This window comes from Leguminivora glycinivorella, chromosome Z (genome assembly GCF_023078275.1).
Source record: "Leguminivora glycinivorella isolate SPB_JAAS2020 chromosome Z, LegGlyc_1.1, whole genome shotgun sequence".
NCBI classification, from domain to species: domain Eukaryota; kingdom Metazoa; phylum Arthropoda; class Insecta; order Lepidoptera; family Tortricidae; genus Leguminivora; species Leguminivora glycinivorella.
The window spans coordinates 26,062,978-26,082,785 of NC_062998.1; the positions used below are offsets into that span (position 1 = coordinate 26,062,978).

The following is a 19,808-nucleotide window of genomic DNA, read 5'->3' on the forward strand; positions in this document are numbered from 1 at the left end:
TACTTGCCCAATCATGTTAACAAACACTGCTGGAAAACATTATCTCACTTTTCTCTGTAATTACACATTAACCATCACATAAAATGTTATTATACACTTAAATAAACTCACAAAGTATTAAAATAAATAAAAAAAACACTGAATAATATCATTTCTAAAACTATTTTCATCAATAATTGTGATTACGAAAGGATGACATAAAAAACTCCTGACATTACGAAGTCTAGATTGTCTATGAGTCGTAATCGTAATGTTGGGTTATGAACGATCGATATTAACGTTTGAGTTTGTATAGCTTGGAAAAAATGCGTTGATATTAACTACAATAATTTATCAGATTTTTTAACCGACTTCTTTACGTAGAAGGAGGAGGTACTGTATTCAGTTTCGTGTTTATGTTTTATGTACTTATGTTCACCGATGTCTCCGAGACCCGTGATCGTGATGAAAAGTGTCAACACACAACACACACAACAAGCCTTTTTCACAGGATTATTATTGCAAATGTGACGAAAAAGAAAATTTTGGTTTAAACATAGATATTGTGTGACGTAAAATTGAAAATCCTCTGATGACGTCAGCAGCGAAATTATCGTTAAGGTGGCTCGCTTTCCATACAAAAAACATCTACCATTTATTTAGTCACCGCACACTACAACTAAATAAAAATATGCGCATACATCTACTATACATTATCCGTCGTCGCGGTAGTGAATGAAATACATTGTTTCATACAGAAATCATGGACAAATCCTTGTGAATTTTTTATTAATTTTACGTAAATGTGCGTGCCAAATTTTGTGTACAGACACAGAGCCGTCATATTTCGCGCATTTTTAGTTGACATTGTCATCAGTGACATTTGGCTCTTGACAAGTAATTATTTAAAGATATTGGTTTAGTTAACTCAAGCAGACTCAGAAATAATGACGCATTTTGTCAACAAAGATACATATCGTGTATTTCGACACTGCTAATGTAAATCGAAATGGCGTCTCGGTCAAACGACTGACTATGATGCAGAAGATCGTGGGTTCGAATCCGAAGTTTTTTTTAATCATTTGAACTTTTATGGATTTATTAAGTATTTTTTATTTTTTTAATGGAATATTTGACTATTACTATATTGCTTTCCTATTTTTTATTTTCATACAAAAATACAATACAATCCTTTATTATGCCTTTGTTGATAAAATAAAATATTACACGTCTGGTATAATACATTATACATAGGTCATAGTGTGGGTATAGTATTAGTAAAGTATTGCATTTACTGAGCTGGTTGACCTTTGTTATTGTTGTGTGAATGTTTTTCTTCAACAACGTTGATGACCTTAACCTATGAGAAATTAGAGGATCTTGTAAAATAAAATAGGTCATATTTTGTTTTTAAATGATTTATCCATCACACCCCCCCCCCCCACACACACACACACACACACACACACACGCAAACACACACACACACACACTATGCATGCCCCTGCATGAATTTGTAAATGTACCTGTAGATTATCCCTATTATTTTTCTACATTGATGATTATTTAATACAACCTCATTATTGCAACCAACTCCTGTTAGGTATACATTGTAAAAATCTCGTTGAATATTTCTCCTTGTCTCCGGGGTGAGAGCCTGGAGATCTGTATTACAGGTTCACGCCTAGTTCAGACTCCAGTCTCTCACAAAGGATAGTAAAACTAAGCTGTTCTAATTTTAGTTCAAATTGTTTGTATGTCCTTTGTGAGGTGAAAATAAATGAAATTTATTTATTTATTATTAACTAAATGGTTATATACAAAAATATGGGTAGCTTTTGCACATTGTAATTTTTCCTCAGTCACCCGTTGACCACGAACGCTGTAAAGTGTTTGAAACATTGGGATGAATTTTAAACTCATTATACGCGATTTAATCCGTTTTCATAGTTTTTATTTCATGAGTAACTATCGCGGTAACTGAAGACAATATTAACTAAATGGTTACAAATAATAATTATCATCAATATAATCTGGTCCAGGCAGGCAATTATGGTCGCGCGATAAATGATAAAACATCTGGCCGTCCCTATAATCGCACTTACTAATAGTGCGACAGGGACGGCCTGATATTTTATCGTCTATCGCGCGACCATGCTACCCGTGCTGTACTAGCTTTTGCCCGCGGCTTCGCTTGCGTTAGAAAGAGACAAAAGTAGCATATGTCACTCTCCATCCCTTCAACTATATATCCGTCGCTCCGTTTGGCCGTGAAAGACGGACAAACAAACAAACACACATTATCTTTGGTGAAACAACGAATTCTTCCACTTCAGATTATAGAGTAACCAGCTTTATACCGCTTTATACAGCTTTATACCGCTTTTGATAAACTAGCTTTTGACCGCGGCTTCGCTCACGTAAGAAAGAGACAAAAAGTAGCCTATGTCACTCTCCATCCCTTCAACTAAATCCCCTTAAATAATCACGTCAATTCGTCGCTCCGGTTTTGCCGTGAAAGACGGACAAACAAACAGACACACACCATTTCCCATTTGTAATATTAGTATGGATTTGACATTATTATTTATATTTAAATAATTATATATGTATAGCCCAATTTCGCCGGGAACAGCGTGTTATGTAATGGCGTCGTTGGTGTACAGTCGTCTGTCACGCCGTGAAGGTGCGTTCGATTCCCAGGATTCTATTAACTTTTTGTATTTTTTTGGATATAAATTTCGTATTTTTTATTGACCGAGCAAGAATGGAGAGCCGAAGGTATCAATTTTATCTTAGAGAACCTATTGATATTTTTATTGTCATTTTGATTTTCTATTTATTAAGTTGAGATATAAAACACAACTTTTAATACCCTCGCTAAATATAATATTTTATCAAAATTACTCCTTAGATAAAAAAAGTCCACTTGAGTTTTTAAAGCATTACGTTACTCAGTTAACTATTGCATTTTCATTTACTAATTTAAGATTTCAAAAGCGATTTGAATACCCTTGCTCCATCGAAAATAAACAATTAGAAAAAAAAATCATTCGAATCGTAGTTTAGAAACTAAAATTTATCTATACTTTTTTGGAATTTTTAAAAATATCAGATTAGGATAATTATGTTAGAAATTCTGAGTTCGACGAACCCAAAAATTATTACCATGTAAGAGAATAGGTTTTTAATTTTTTTTGTGGTTAACGCTCAGTAACTACTGTACGAGTACATATACATTTATGTATAATAATAAAACAAAAAATAGTGTCTCATAGTGTTGTGTTCCTGCCGGTGAGTAAGGCTGCCAGAGCTCAACGAGGGTGTGGGGTGCTGACGACGGGAGGACTTACGGAACTAATTTGTTCCGTCTATTGTCCTTTGAGTCGTCGGCAACCCAAACCCTCCTTTGAACTTGTACACTCCTTTTTGCTGTGCACACGCAGCAAAGGGGAGTGTACAAGTTTCTAATGGGGCGGCAACGCGCATGCGACACTCTTTGAGTTGCAGGCGTCCATAGGTTACGGTGACCGCTTTCCATTAGGCGGACCGTATGCTTATTTGCCACCGACGTAGTATTAAAAAAAAAAAAAGAGAAAAAGTCCTGGATTCGAACCCAGTACTTCCATGCAAATCATGCGATGGCACGTATTTACCGCAAGGCTATTTAAACAAGCTGTCGCCGCGTGAAATTATCGACTAGAAGGAATACAAAAACACTGTTTGTATGTGTGAGTGGTACTTAGAAATAGTGTAAAATAGTAAATTTATCTACATTAAGGGGATTAATGTTACAATGAGAAGTTGAATGTTTGTTGTAATACGTCAATTTTAATATTAAATGTTCGCGAAGCATAATTGAAAGTATATAAATGCCTGTACGACTCCACAAAAAAAATAAGACTGGTAATTTGAAGATTAACGCCATCTAACGCAGCCTGAGCTTCGGGTAACCTAAGCGAGCCACCTTAATATATCATTTTATCGACACTTCCAATCACTAGTAATTGTCTTTAACCATGTTTGACGTTTCGTTAGTTTACTATATTGGACAAGTAAGGTTGAACTGACTTTACAGAGAAATATTTAAATAAGACGAGTAAAAGAAACCACTAAGAACAGGTTAGTAGATATGCAGATGCAGGGATGATATGGTTGTAGTGTACTGGTGGATAGTTGTGGACTTACCGCCCTCGGTGTAGACGAGGCCGAACTTGTAGTAGCTCATCTTGTACATGAGGCAGTTGAGCAGCGTGTGCGAGCCGTCGGCGTCGACGCGGAACTCGCCCGCGCCGGTGTAGTAGTCCGCCTCGCGGATGTGCGCGCCGCGCTCCGTGCTGCCGCCGATGCGCACCATCCACAGGAACTTGTTGATGTCTGCGGACACGTCACAATCTCAACGCCGCCCAGGCAAATATCTACTTCATTCAAATAAAATTATTTTATTTGAATCAAGTATTATAACTTTAATCGTCAAATTTTTGTGGGATAACACATTATTGCGAATCAGCATCCAAATCATCATCATACGTTAGCCTTGCCTTCTTCATTTTAAGCTGCTACAGCACTATATTACACATTTACTTTCCTTTGCGTGCACATACAGTCTGACCAAAAAGAGTAGAAATTAAAAAGTGGCAACATTGTAGTGACATCCCTTTCAAATCAATATGCGTGAGAAAACGGGACGACACTACGATGTTGCCACTTTTTAATTTCTACTCTTTTTGGTCAGACTGCAAGTTACTGTCGTCTACCAAGCTGTCAAAAGATGGAGGTCAACGGCATTTTTACGTACATTTTAAAAGCAGTTGTATTCTCGTCTAAGGAAAGTGATTCTTCTTGTAGCAAAATCTCAATTTCCGAAAAAAAAAAAATGACATGCCAAATGGGAAGTCTCGAGCTACCGTGGGAATTGATAGTAAGCGACAAGAATCTTATATACATACTGGATGTTGCACGCCGAACATTACTTTGAAGCCAGAAAATTTGACCTTGAATTACGTCACGCCGGTCTTGCATCTCTTTCTTTAGGGTGTCCATGATTAAGCATACATTAGGGATATCCCGCGGAATTTGACGTATTACGTTTATACGACTGATTGATTTTGTAATTTATTAAATTCAAATCCGATCAACCGTTTTATCACGAACGTGAACATCCATCCTCACAAACTCAAGTAAAAGGTAAAAAATTACTAATTTGTCCATAATTTGTCAGTCGTCAATAAGGTCCATTTCTATGCCACTCTGCAGTTACTCGACCTTACTGATGTCCGGCAAAAGGTTACCTTTTCCTAAGAACACCACAAATACGATACAGTTTTTACCAGTGGTAAACTAGGTACTGGTTTTTTCCTCACCTCCAAACCTAGGGGTGGTAACACTGGTAACCACTGGGAAATAGTTATGTTATACAAGGGGGCAAAGTTGTATTTTAACGGCGAGTGTGGAATGGAAATACGAGCTAGCGAATGGATTCTAGGGTTGAACCGTTCAAGAATAGAATCCTGAGCGTGGCGAGTGTTGCAACATGAGGCTTATACAACTTATCGTTTACCAAAGAGGATCGAGTATTATAGAAAATTACTGTCAAAGTCAAATGTGTAATCACAGTGCATAGACTGCTGACATCTCTCGACACAGGCTTAAAACCTTTGAACCTCCGTTTTGACAATATTCTCAGCTTGATATGATATTGATATGTGTTAAAATGTCAAATATTAATATTAGCGCCATCTAGCTGAGCGTACCCCAAAGGTGTATCGCCATCTAGCTCACCGTACCTTTTTCTGTATGGTTTTGAGGTACGTTTTTTTCTTAGACTTTATCTGTCTATACGGAGTTACATAAGTATTTGTCTTTTACTAACTGACACCTGTGTTTATTAAAGCATGCAATGGAATATATATTTTAGTGTTTCGGTCACTTTAAACCATCACAATAATATTTTGGTAGTAACTACTGGGAAAACTAATCCCAGTAGCTATCAACCCCCGGTGTGGTAATTAACAATGTGGGGAAAATCCCAGTAGTTAGGACAGGTAAAAACTTGGTGGTAACTAGTGGGAATAGCCACAAAAATATAAGGGAAGTATTTGTCAATGGGGAAATAATGAAATACTAGGACGTTTTAAAACAGTATCTTTATTTTTAAGCGCCGCCCCAAATCTCAAGGAAGGTGGTTCTCAATTCGTACGTATTTCAATTCTCTTCGCATGTATATATGTATCTCAATTTAATGTTTATGCCACGACGACCGGTCTGGCTCAGTCGGTAGTGACCCTGCCTGCTAAGCCGCGGTCCTGGGTTCGAATCCCGGTAAGGGCATTTATTTGTGTGATGAGCACTGATATTTGTTCCTGAGTCATGGATGTTTTCTATGTATATAAGTATGTATTTATCTATTTAAGTATGTATATCGTCGCTTAGCACCCATAGTACAAGCTTTGCTTAGTTTGGGGCTAAGTTGATCTGTGTAAGGTGTCCCCAATATTTATTTATTTATTTATTTATATCTCCGTCGTTACTGGACCGATTTTTAAAATTTCTTTCTGTGTCATAATCTTCAGGCTTAAGGTGGCGCGCTTTCCATACAAAAAACATCTACCATTTATTTAGTCACCGCACACTACAACTAAATAAAAATATGCGCATACATCTACTATACATTATCCGTCGTCGCGGTAGTGAATGAAATACATTGTTTCATACAGAAATCATGGACAAATCCATGTGAATTTTTTATTAATTTTACGTAAATGTGCGTGCCAAATTTTGTGTACAGACACACAGCCGTCATATTTCGCGCATTTTTAATTGACATTGTCATCAGTGACACTTGGCTCTTGACACGTAATTATTAAAGATATTGGTTTATAGACCGTCAACCAAATCTTGTCACTAAAAAAGGCGGCAAATTTGAAAAATCGCGGGCTAGCAACACTAGTTTTGAAAATCGGTGGAAATTCGCGTGTCATTTGTATCTTATCTGTGGAAACATCCACCCTACCAAAAAGAGAAATAACTAGCATATATCCATCCTTATTTAATACATTATCTAATTCGTAAGGAAGTAAAGGATGAGTATACGCGTTTCATATGTTTTTTTTTATTAGGGTGGCATTCCAATGTTGCAGGCCCAACGAGCCCCTTGAAAAAAAATCTCTGTGGCTGTTCGACGTACATTGCTGGTTTTTGTTCGTTTCATAGGGATACCATACTTTAGTTTGATGTACATTGCTACTGCCAAAATTTGGTTGACAGGCTATAGTTAACTCAAGCAGACTCAGAAATAATGACGCATTTTGTCAATAAAGATACATATATCGTATATTTCGGCACTGCTAATGTAAATCGAAATGGCGTCTTGGTCAAATGCACCGATTATGAAGCAGGAGATCTTGAGTTCCAACCCGCAGTTTTTTTTAATCATTTGAACTTTTTTTGCATTTTTTTTTATATTTTTTAAATGGAATATTTGATTATTACTATATTGCTTTCCTATTTTTTATTTTCATACAAAAATACAATACAATCCTTTATTATGCCTTTGTTGATAAAATAAAATATTACACGTCTGGTATAATACATTATACATAGGTCATAGTGTGGGCATAGTATTAGTATTGCATTTACTGAGCTGGTTGACCTATGTTATTGTTGTGTGAATGTTTTTCTTCAACAACTAAATGGTTATACCTATACAAGAATATAATAGCAAGAATATGGGTAGCTTTTGCACATTGTAATTTTTCCTCAGTCACCCGTTGACCACGAACGCTGTAAAGTGTTCGAAACATCGGGATGAATTTTAAACTCATTATACGCGATTTAATCCGTTTTCATAGTTTTTATTTCATGAGTAACTATCGCGGTAACTGAAGACAATATTAACTAAATGGTTACAAATAATAATTATCATCAAATTATCATCAATATAATCTGGTCCAGGCAGGCAATTATGGTCGCGCGATAAATGATAAAACATCTGGCCGTCCCTATAATCGCACTTACTAATAGTGCGACAGGGACGGCCTGATATTTTATCGTCTATCGCGCGACCATGCTACCCGTGCTGTACTAGCTTTTGCCCGCGGCTTCGCTTGCGTTAGAAAGAGACAAAAGTAGCATATGTCACTCTCCATCCCTTCAACTATCAATCCGTCGCTCCGTTTGGCCGTGAAAGACGGACAAACAAACAAACATACATTATCTTTGGTGAAACAACGAATTCTTCCACTTCAGATTATAGAGTAACCAGCTTTTCCCATTTATAATAAACTAGCTTTTGACCGCGGCTTCGCTCGCGTAAGAAAGAGACAAAAAGTAGCCTATGTCACTCTCCATCCCTTCAACTAAATCCCCTTAAATAATCACGTCAATTCGTCGCTCCGGTTTTGCCGTGAAAGACGGACAAACAAACAGACACACCCCCTTTCCCATTTGTAATATTAGTATGGATTTGACATTATTATTTATATTTAAATAATTATATATGTATAGCCCAATTTCGTCGCGAACAGAGTGTTATGTAATGGCGTCGTTGGTGTACAGTCGTCTGTCACGCCGTGAAGGTGCGTTCGATTCCCAGGATTCTATAAACATTTTGTATTTTTTTGGATATAAATTTCGTATTTTTTATTGACCGAGCAAGAATGGAGAGCCGAAGGTATCAATTTTATCTTAGAGAACATATTGATTTTTTTATTGTCATTTTGATTTTCTATTTATTAAGTTGAGATATAAAACACAACTTTTAATACCCTCGCTAAATATAATATTTTATCCAAATTACTCCTTAGATAAAAAAAGTCCACTTGAGTTTTTAAAGCATTACGTTACTCAGTTAACTATTGCATTTTCATTTACTAATTTAAGATTTCAAAAGCGATTTGAATACCCTTGCTCCATCGAAAATAAACAATTAGAAAAAAAAAACATTCGAATCGTAGTTTAGAAACTAAAATTTATCTATACTTTTTGGAATTTTTTAAAATATCAGATTAGGATAATTATGTTAGAAATTCTCAGTTCGACGAACCCAAAAATTATTACCATGTAAGAGAATAGGTTTTTTATCTTTTTTGTGGAAAACGCTCAGTAACTACTGTACGAGTACATATACATTTGTGTATAATAATAAAACAAAAAATAGTGTCTCATAGTGTTGTGTTCCTGCCGGTGAGTAAGGCTGCCAGAGCTCAACGAGGGTGCGGGGTGCTGACGACGGGAGGACTTACGGAACTAATTTGTTCCGTCTATTGTCCTTTGAGTCGTCGGCAACCCAAACCCTCCTTTGTACTTGTACACTTCTTTTTGCTGTGCACACGCAGCAAAGGGGAGTGTACAAGTTTCTAATGGGGCGGCAACGCGCATGCGACACTTTTTGAGTTGCAGGTGTCCATAGGTTACGGTGACCGCTTTCCATCAGGCGGACCATATGCTTGTTTGCCACCGACGTAGTATTAAAAAAAAAAAGAGAATAAGTCCTGGATTCGAACCCAGTACTTCCATGCAAATCATGCGATGGCACGTATTTACCGCAAGGCTATTTAAACAAGCTGTCGCCGCGTGAAATTATCGACTAGAAGGAATACAAAAACACTGTTTGTATGTGTGAGTGGTACTTAAAAATAGTGTAAAATAGTAAATTTATCTACATTAAGGGGATTAACGTTACAATGAGAAGTTGAATGTTTGTTGTAATACGTCAATTTTAATATTAAATGTTCGCGAAGCATAATTGAAAGTATATAAATGCCTGTACGACTCCACAAAAAAAATAAGACTGGTAATTTGCAGATTAACGCCATCTAACGCAGCCTGAGCTTCGGGTAACCTAGGCGAGCCACCTTAAGGTGGCTCGCTTAGGTTACCCGAAGCTCAGGCTGCGTTAGATGGCGTTAATCTTCAAATTACCAGTCTTATTTTTTATGTGGAGTCGTACAGGCATTTATATACTTTCAATTATGCTTCGCGAACATTTAATATTAAAATTGACGTATTACAACAAACATTCAACTTCTCATTGTAACGTTAATCCCCTTAATGTAGATAAATTTACTATTTTACACTATTTCTAAGTACCACTCACACATACAAACAGTGTTTTTGTATTCCTTCTAGTCGATAATTTCACGCGGCGACAGCTTGTTTAAATAGCCTTGCGGTAAATACGTGCCATCGCATGATTTGCATGGAAGTACTGGGTTCGAATCCAGGACTTTTCTCTTTTTTTTTTTAATAATACGTCGGTGGCAAATAAGCATACGGTCCGCCTAATGGAAAGCGGTCACCGTAACCTATGGACGCCTGCAACTCAAAGAGTGTCGCATGCGCGTTGCCGCCCCATTAGAAACTTGTACACTCCCCTTTGCTGCGTGTGCACAGCAAAAAGGAGTGTACAAGTTCAAAGGAGGGTTTGGGTTGCCGACGACTCAAAGGACAATAGACGGAACAAATTAGTTCCGTAAGTCCTCCCGTCGTCAGCACCCCACACCCTCGTTGAGCTCTGGCAGCCTTACTCACCGGCAGGAACACAACACTATGAGACACTATTTTTTGTTTTATTATTATACATAAATGTATATGTACTCGTACAGTAGTTACTGAGCGTTTTCCACAAAAAAGATTAAAAACCTATTCTCTTACATGGTAATAATTTTTGGGTTCGTCGAACTTAGAATTTCTAACATAATTATCCTAATCTGATATTTTTAAAAATTCCAAAAAGTATAGATAAATTTTAGTTTCTTCGAATGTTTTTTTTTTCTAATTGTTTATTTTCGATGGAGCAAGGGTATTCAAATCGCTTTTGAAATCTTAAATTAGTAAATGAAAATGCAATAGTTAACTGAGTAACGTAATGCTTTAAAAACTCAAGTGGACTTTTTTTATCTAAGGAGTAATTTCGATAAAATATTATATTTAGCGAGGGTATTAAAAGTTGTGTTTTATATCTCAACTTAATAAATAGAAAATCAAAATGACAATAAAAATATCAATAGGTTCTCTAAGATAAAATTGATACCTTCGGCTCTCCATTCTTGCTCGGTTAATAAAAAATACGAAATTTATATCCAAAAAAATACAAAAAGTTAATAGAATCCTGGGAATCGAACGCACCTTCACGGCGTGACTGACGACTGTACACCAACGACGCCATTACATAACACGCTGTTCCCGACGAAATTGGGCTATACATATATAATTAATTAAATATAAATAATAATGTCAAATCCATACTAATATTACAAATGGGAAAGGGTGTGTGTTTGTTTGTCCGTCTTTCACGGCAAAACCGGAGCGACGAATTGACGTGATTATTTAAGGGGATTTAGTTGAAGGGATGGAGAGTGACATAGGCTACTTTTTGTCTCTTTCTTACGTGAGCGAAGCCGCGGTCAAAAGCTAGTTTATTATAAATGGGAAAAGCTGGTTACTCTATAATCTGAAGTGGAAGAATTCGTTGTTTCACCAAAGATAATGTGTGTTTGTTTGTTTGTCCGTCTTTCACGGCCAAACGGAGCGACGGATTGACATGTTTTTTAAGTGGAGATAGTTGAAGGGATGGAGAGTGACATATGCTACTTTTGTCTCTTTCTAACGCAAGCGAAGCCTCGGGCAAAAGCTAGTACAGCACGGGTATCATGGTCGCGCGATAGACGATAAAATATCAGGCCGTCCCTGTCGCACTATTAGTAAGTGCGATTATAGGGACGGCCAGATGTTTTATCATTTATCGCGCGACCATAATTGCCTGCCTGGACCAGATTATATTGATGATAATTATTATTTGTAACCATTTAGTTAATATTGTCTTCAGTTACCGCGATAGTTACTCATGAAATAAAAACTATGAAAACGGATTAAATCGCGTATACTCGTAATGAGTTTAAAATTCATCCCGATGTTTCAAAAACTTTACAGCGTTCGTGGTCAACGGGTGACTGAGGAAAAATTACAATGTGCAAAAGCTACTTGTACCCATATTCTTGTATATAACCATTTAGTTGTTGAAGAAAAACATTCACACAACAATAACATAGGTCAACCAGCTCAGTAAATGCAATACTTTACTAATACTATGCCCACACTATGACCTATGTATAATGTATTATACTAGACGTGTAATATTTTATTTTATCAACAAAGGCATAATAAAGGATTGTATTGTATTTTTGTATGAAAATAAAAAATAGGAAAGCAATATAGTAATAGTCAAATATTCCATTAAAAAAATAAAAAATACTTAATAAATCCATAAAAGTTCAAATGATTAAAAAAAACTTCGGATTCGAACCCACGATCTTCTGCATCATAGTCAGTCGTTTGACCGAGACGCCATTTCAATTTACATTAGCAGTGTCGAAATACACGATATGTATCTTTGTTGACAAAATGCGTCATTATTTCTGAGTCTGCTTGAGTTAACTAAACCAATATCTTTAAATAATTACTTGTCAAGAGCCAAATGTCACTGATGACAATGTCAACTAAAAATGCGCGAAATATGACGGCTCTGTGTCTGTACACAAAATTTGGCACGCACATTTACGTAAAATTAATAAAAAATTCACAAGGATTTGTCCATGATTTCTGTATGAAACAATGTATTTCATTCACTACCGCGACGACGGATAATGTATAGTAGATGTATGCGCATATTTTTATTTAGTTGTAGTGTGCGGTGACTAAATAAATGGTAGATGTTTTTTGTATGGAAAGCGAGCCACCTTAAAGTGCAAATCTGCAAATTATCGAACGCTCTGAAACATTTCCTTTTATCGGTACAATCGACAGCCAACGCTGCCTCCTTCCTTATCTTTTGGAACACTGAAAAGTTTGATATTATTCATGTTAATTGTAAAGACATAAACAATAAAGTTGGTATTATTATACTGTGATGTGAACTATGAACATAGAAACCGTACCAAGTTGATAGATTTAGCTCCATTCAATAAGAGTAAATACCATGCAAGAAAAAAGATTGGTCACCCTAGTCGTAAAACCACACATAGCATTATTTTTCTTTTAAGGTCATATTTATCGTTCTAAACCTATTCGTGGGAATTTTGATATAATTTGAGACAATGAAAACAATATAATGATAAGAACTAACCAAGATTACAAGCAAAATAGCAGAAAATTTATTGCCAGTGAGGTTTATGAACATTTTGGTAAAATAAGTACTTGTGAAATTTTACGTCGGATTTCGGTTTCCATTTACTTCCACAATGGTTCACTATGCAATACATAGCGCAGAACTTAAGTAAATCGTCGAAAAACGTTTATTTCGCAAAATAAATCTCTGAATCGGTGTATGAATTTTGACAATTCTGACATATCGGGCATATTTTTTTATTATTAGTGTTCCCATATAGTACGTAGGAGGTAAATACCGGTGAAATAAGGTTTTTGATTGAGTTTTTTTTCGTATAATACAAAGAAAAGTAAGACAATTTGATTGAAGAATGTTTTATACGTTTTTTTAATAACTTATCTGGCAATACATCACAGTGTTGGAATGAGATAGAACATAGGAGTAAAGGTGAATGAACCTGGCTTCAACTCATTGGTCGGCACGCACTATAGATATATATATATATATAAAATTCTTGGTAAGCGAGTATAGAACAATCGGCCGGATATATCCGTGCTTGGTAGATGACAGGTAAATGTTGACAATTCTAAATAGGCCAAAAAGTGTTACGCATAAGATAGAGACAACACTACTCGCCTACGGACCGCTGTCAAGCTTGAGTTAGGGCCCATTTAGACGGTACGAGAACTCGCATACGAGTTTTATTACATAGCGGTATTTAATGGCTGTGCAAAATTATATGTAACCTCAACAGCCCGTAATGTAACTAAAATCGCATGCGCGTTCGCACGCCGTCTAAATCAGGGGGGTTACCATGACATACTAAAGACGTTCAGTTTAGGTTGAGAGAAAGGGACACAGCTATAGCAGTTGCATAGCTCCGTCCCTCTCTCTCAACCTAAACTGAACGGCTTTAGCACGTCATGGTAACCCCCCAGGCCTTAGCTTACCATCGGAGGAGTAGCCGACGAGCCCGCCGAATATAACGAGCACGTAGTCGACGTCCAGCTCGCGCATGATCTCGTAGGCGCGCTCCTCGCCCGACGCCATGGCCTGCCCCACGCGCGAGATGTGCGTGTTGTTCCACGTGTTGTTGTCCACGATCACCGTCCGGTTCGCCATCGCTGTTATCTGGTACCCGTAGTCCCACCACGACATCACTTTGGCGTCCTGCGTATACGGTTTACAGTTCAGACAGATATGATTTGCCTGTAATTCCCTTGAAATTAGGCATTTTAAGTGTTATTAGGTAATATTTAATAAAAACCTTCCAAGAGCGTGTCGGGCCACGCTTTCTAGTACTAACGGTTATTGAGATTATCCGCGGACGGACGGACGGACAGACGTGGCGAAACTATAATGGTTCCTAGTTGACTACGGAACCCTAAAAACGCACTCAAGTCGGTTATTCCAACATAACATTGATTTTTTTTTTCATTGATATAACTGTTTTCATCTATATTTTCCTAATAATAAACGCGATATATAACTCAGTTATGTACTTTGTTTTTAACTCACTCTTGCTCAAATAGCATGACCTTGGCTGTACCAGTGCAAGGTATTTTTATTTAAGAAAGCGTAGCTTGTGTTTGTACCTCAGGCGTGTTCATCTTGAGCCAGGTGTAGGCCTCGCGGAAGTCGTCGAAGATGATGCGCGCGCCGTCGTGCGCGCGCGCCGACAGCACGATGGAGGGCGACGAGTAGGCTTCCGAGGTGACCCACGTGCAGTGGAACACGTACGACACCAGCAGGCAGCCCAGCACGCACACGAACAACGCGCCCACCTGCACAACAACACAACATATGGAATTCAGTGCACACATATGACCATTTTGTGTACAGAGGTCGAGGATCAGTCTAAAACAGAATACATATTAGTACAAGTACAGAAAACCCTATCCAAAAACCCGTTTAAAGAAATAACGACTCATCCTACGATACTATTAAGTTCAAATTCCGACCGCGCAACGCTAAATGCCTACAATTATATTCTCGTATAACAAAAAGTAAAACCGCCTTCAAAAAAAGCGTGTTACAAAATACGGAGAAACTAAAAAGCCAAAAATAATAAACCTTCGAATTCAGATTTCAGAATTCGAATTCGGATTGCAATAATCTAAACATCCAAATTATAAACAAATCAATTATTTTTGTAGTCGGTACCAGACCTGTTCGTCGCCTTGCTATTTCCTGTTTGCCCCACCCAACCATACGCAGGCTGGCCCCGACTCCAAAAATAATTGATTTGTTTATAATTTGGATGTTTAGATTATTGCAATCCGATAGGAAATCTGAATTCGAAGGTTTATTATTTTTGGCTTTTTAGTTTCTCCGTATTTTGTAACACGCTTTTTTTGAAGGCGGTTTTATTTTTTGTTAAAAAGTTAATTTATTTGTTGATTTTTAGTGGTTCCTAGTGATATTATATGTATCAGTCCGAATATATGTACAGTAGTGAAAGAATTATCCTTTAACTCCTAACCATTGAGGAGTTGACCTTCCATCATCAGCTCAGCCACATAAAATTATTACCATCAGGCGTAAATACTGGTGTACCTTTGAAAAATACACTAAAAACATTACATGTGCCTATAACATTTGAAGAGTTCCCTCGATTTCTCCAAGATCCCATCATCAGACCCCGACTTGGTGCCAATGGGATCATCTCGGGGTTATACCCGTTCGATAAAAAAAAAAATTTTGAAAATCGGTCCACGATTCTCGGAGATATCGAGTAACATACATACAAAAAAAAAAAAAACAGTCGAATTGAGAACCTCCTCCTTTTTAGGGTTCCGTAGTCAACTAGGAACCCTTATAGTTTCGCCATGTCTGTCTGTCCGTCCGTCCGTCCGTCCGTCCGCGGATAATCTCAGTAACCGTTAGCACTAGAAAGCTGAAATTTGGTACCAATATGTATATCGATCACGCCAACAAAGTGCAAAAATAAAAAGTGGAAAAAAATGTTTCCTTAGGGCACCCCCCCTACATGTAAAGTGGGGGCTGATATTTTTTTTCATTCTAACCCCAACGTGTGATATATCGTTGGATAGGTATTAAAAAATGAATAAGGGTTTACTAATATCGTTTTTTGATAATATTAATAGTTTCGGAAATAATCGCTCCTAAAGGAAAAAAAGTGCGTCCCCCCCCTCCTAACTTTTGAACCATATGTTTAAAAAATATGAAAAAAATCACAAAAGTAGAACTTTATGAATACTTTCTAGGAAAATTGTTTTGAACTTGATAGGTTCAGTAGTTTTTGAGAAAAATACGGAAAACTACGGAACCCTACACTGAGCGTGGCCCGACACGCTCTTGGCCGGTTTTTTGAAGTCGGTTAACAAGTGCGTTCTCTTTCTATCGCGTAACTCGTACCTTTTCTGACGATATAGGGTTGTCTCCTTTTAAATAATAATATAATCTTCATATTTAATTACCTACTACCTATTTTACATTGCTCTACTTTAGCTCAAATAAACCTAAGATATGTCTTAGTGGTATGTAGGTTTAATTCCAATACATCCGCGTGTAACTAGTTAGGCGTACTTACTTAGATATGTACTATCAGCTGCAAAAGTACCTCAATTGAAACAGGCCCGATAGTACCTACACAAAGGCCTTGAATAAGCCCATAAGTCTCCGCCCGTGTGCTGAACTGTATACAAATCCCTAACAAATGTATTTATATTTGGCCCTACGTTGCGGACGTGACGTAACATTACGTCCGAGGTCTCACAGGTGCGCCATTTTTTTTTCAAAGTTGTCCATCCCACTTTTTTGTAACATGGGTACTTTTTAGGCGATTCATACTCAGAATCGCGAGGTCTTTCGATCCTGATAGGAGAAAAAAATGACCCAAGATTTCCATACATTTTTCAAACCTTCCATTCCGTTACCGCCATACAAAATGTATCAAAAAAACCGGCCAAGAGCGTGTCGGGCCACGCTCAGTGTAGGGTTCCGTAGTTTTCCGTATTTTTCTCAAAAACTACTGAACCTATCACGTTAAAAATAATTTTCCTAGAAAGTCTTTATAAAGTTCTACTTTTGTGATTTTTTTCATATTTTTTGAACATATGGTTCAAAAGTTAGAGGGGGGGGACGCACTTTTTTTTCCTTTAGGAACGATTATTTCCGAAAATATTAATATTATCAAAAAACGATCTTAGTAAACCCTTATTCATTTTTAAATACCTATCCAACAATATATCACACGTTGGGGTTGGAATGAAAAAAAAAATCAGCCCCCACTTTACATGTAGGGGGGGTACCCTAATAAAACATTTTTTTGCATTTTTTATTTTTGCACTTTGTCGGCGTGATTGATATACATATTGGTACCAAATTTTAGCTTTCTAGTGCTAACGGTTACTGAGATTATCCGCGGACGGACGGACGGACGGACAGACAGACATGGCGAAACTATAAGGGTTCCTAGTTGACTACGGAACCCTAAAAATGGTAACGGAATGGGAAAAAACCTTGGGACACTTTTTTTCTCCTATTAGGATTGAAAGAGCTCGCGATTCTGAGTAGAAAGCACATAAAAATTTCCAAATCCAAAAAAAGTGGGGTGGACAACTTTGAAAAAGACCGTTACTTTAAATCATAAAATCTAAATTACTGAAGACTTATGATTTATGTTAAGTGCTACTCCACTGATACTAGACTGTATTGATACTGTGTATCCACTACTGCATGGATTTATCCTTATTCGCAATAAAGATTTGAGTATTGAACATTGTAGTAATAGTCCCTGTGAAATAGGCATGTCACTCACCTCAGATCTGAACACCAGATTATTTTCGTGCTTCTTCTTCTTGTCGTGCTTCTCAACTTTGGGTTCGATGTCTTTAACGTGAAGGCTGAGCAGGCTGGAGGCGGCCACGCCCGACACGATGCACATGACGGGCGCCAGCACCAGCATGAGACGGACCATCACGCCCTGCGACATGCCGTACATTAGCCCCGTGTGCAACACCTTCGCTTCGGTAACTTAAACAGGTTCAGTCAGAGAGCAAAGTGTAAAGTTCATTGCGCGGAGTCAACGGAATGTGGCACTCGACGTCGCCTGCCACGCGCTCAAGCTTCTCAATCATCATTTAAAAACAAACAATTCTAATAAATTATAATTTTGACTGACTTGTGTTTTCTTATTTAATTTTAAATATCCTGCACCAAACTAAGGTTTCTGTTTAACCCAATGGTTGACTGGTAGAGAATGCCTCAAGGCGTTAAGTCCGCCATTTGTACTCTTTTTTGTAAATTAGTGCAATAAAGTTTAAATAAACAAATAAATAAATTTTGTTCTCGTGCAAAGGTGAACTGGAACAAATTGAATAAGTATCGTTCGCCATATTTGTTTTTTTTTTTTTTTTTTGTACATACTTACATTTTATATTAGCTAAGGTAAGTAATTGAGGAGTATTTTCATACGTACATTTTAAATCAAGCTCTGTTCGCTTTAAGGTAGCTACGGAGCAGTAAGTTAAACTCTAATCTGAGCAATCGCCTTATCACCGCCTTTATTTTCTTTATTAGGTTTATTTGTTGTAGGTATCAATGTATTTTCAGAGAAATTATAAGTTTCGATTCTACTGGTGCGCTATATCACTTAGTCTTTTTATGGCAGATTCTTGTTTGGGCAGAAATACAATCATCGAAAAAAGTGTCTAGAACCCTAATAGAACTTTTTACAGGACTGCCTAAAAAAAGGAGTGTATTGTTATTTCATGTGTATAGTGAGCTTACCATGAGTTGTATTCGATTACGACTCTGGCAATCGAAAGTATGCTCGTCTTGCTCCCACCAGTGTGTGCCAGAGTCGCAATCGAATACAAGTCATGGTAAGCACACATAGGTATAAATAAATCAGCGAGAGCTCGGAATCGAGATTTTTTTTAATGAAAAACTGGGACGCACATAAATTAAAAAAAAATTCTACTGCAGCTTTGGCTGGTCAGAGTATACCAACAATTTCTACAACTTATGATTCTGGCACATAATTAATAAATAAATTAAATTGACGTATTCTTTTGTCCCTTGAAATAGCCGATAGCTCATAGTTTACTAGCTCGCGGTGGGACCAGTGCCTAACAGATTTTGGAAAAAACATACAGGGTGCGAGAAAAACATAATTTGTGACAAACTTTTTTTATGCCATTCGATCCTATTTCCATCCAGGATCAAAAGCTAGTATGGAACCAAAAAAAAATTTCCGGTTAGAAAATCCACAAATTGAAGAAAACTTTCCCCATACAATTTGTACGAAAATGAAAAATAAAATTGCATAATGTGATTGTTCTGATCGACTTAAAGTTTTTGGTCGCGACTGCCCAATTTCTGCCCAAACACGAATCTGTCCTAAAAAGAATCTGCCGTAACCAGAATCTGCCCAAACCAGAATCTGTCCTTAACCGAATAAAGGGAGAATTTTATGGAAATATACCTACTTCTCCTAAACATCATAACTGTAGCTTTTACGGTTTTCCTGAATATATAAAAAAACTGAAAATGAATATACGAAAAACTGAAGAGAAGAGGGGAAAGATTAACATCTCGGCGAGTTTTCTACTTCATGTAGAAATTTTTTCTTATAAACATATTGTTAACAGAACACAACAGTCAGCTTCTTTGACCATAGACTTTATGTAAAAAGATTATTATGTAATGTCACTGTCGTTTAAAAATACACATTAAATTTGTCAGTCGTGAATAAATA

General features: G+C 37.1%; 1 protein-coding gene across 1 annotated transcript in view; it reads right to left on the reverse strand.

The window, feature by feature from the left end:
• LOC125240704 (dolichyl-diphosphooligosaccharide--protein glycosyltransferase subunit STT3A) overlaps window positions 1–19,808 on the reverse strand; it is a 31,365-nt gene that overhangs the window by 1,579 nt on the left and 9,978 nt on the right. The window contains exons 9-12 of the mRNA XM_048148722.1: window positions 17,868–18,032; window positions 14,680–14,868; window positions 14,035–14,254; window positions 4,168–4,356 (exon numbers count right to left, since the gene is read on the reverse strand). Coding sequence (XP_048004679.1) covers window positions 4,168–4,356; window positions 14,035–14,254; window positions 14,680–14,868; window positions 17,868–18,032 — 763 coding nt within the window. The remainder of the gene's footprint in view (window positions 1–4,167; window positions 4,357–14,034; window positions 14,255–14,679; window positions 14,869–17,867; window positions 18,033–19,808) is intronic.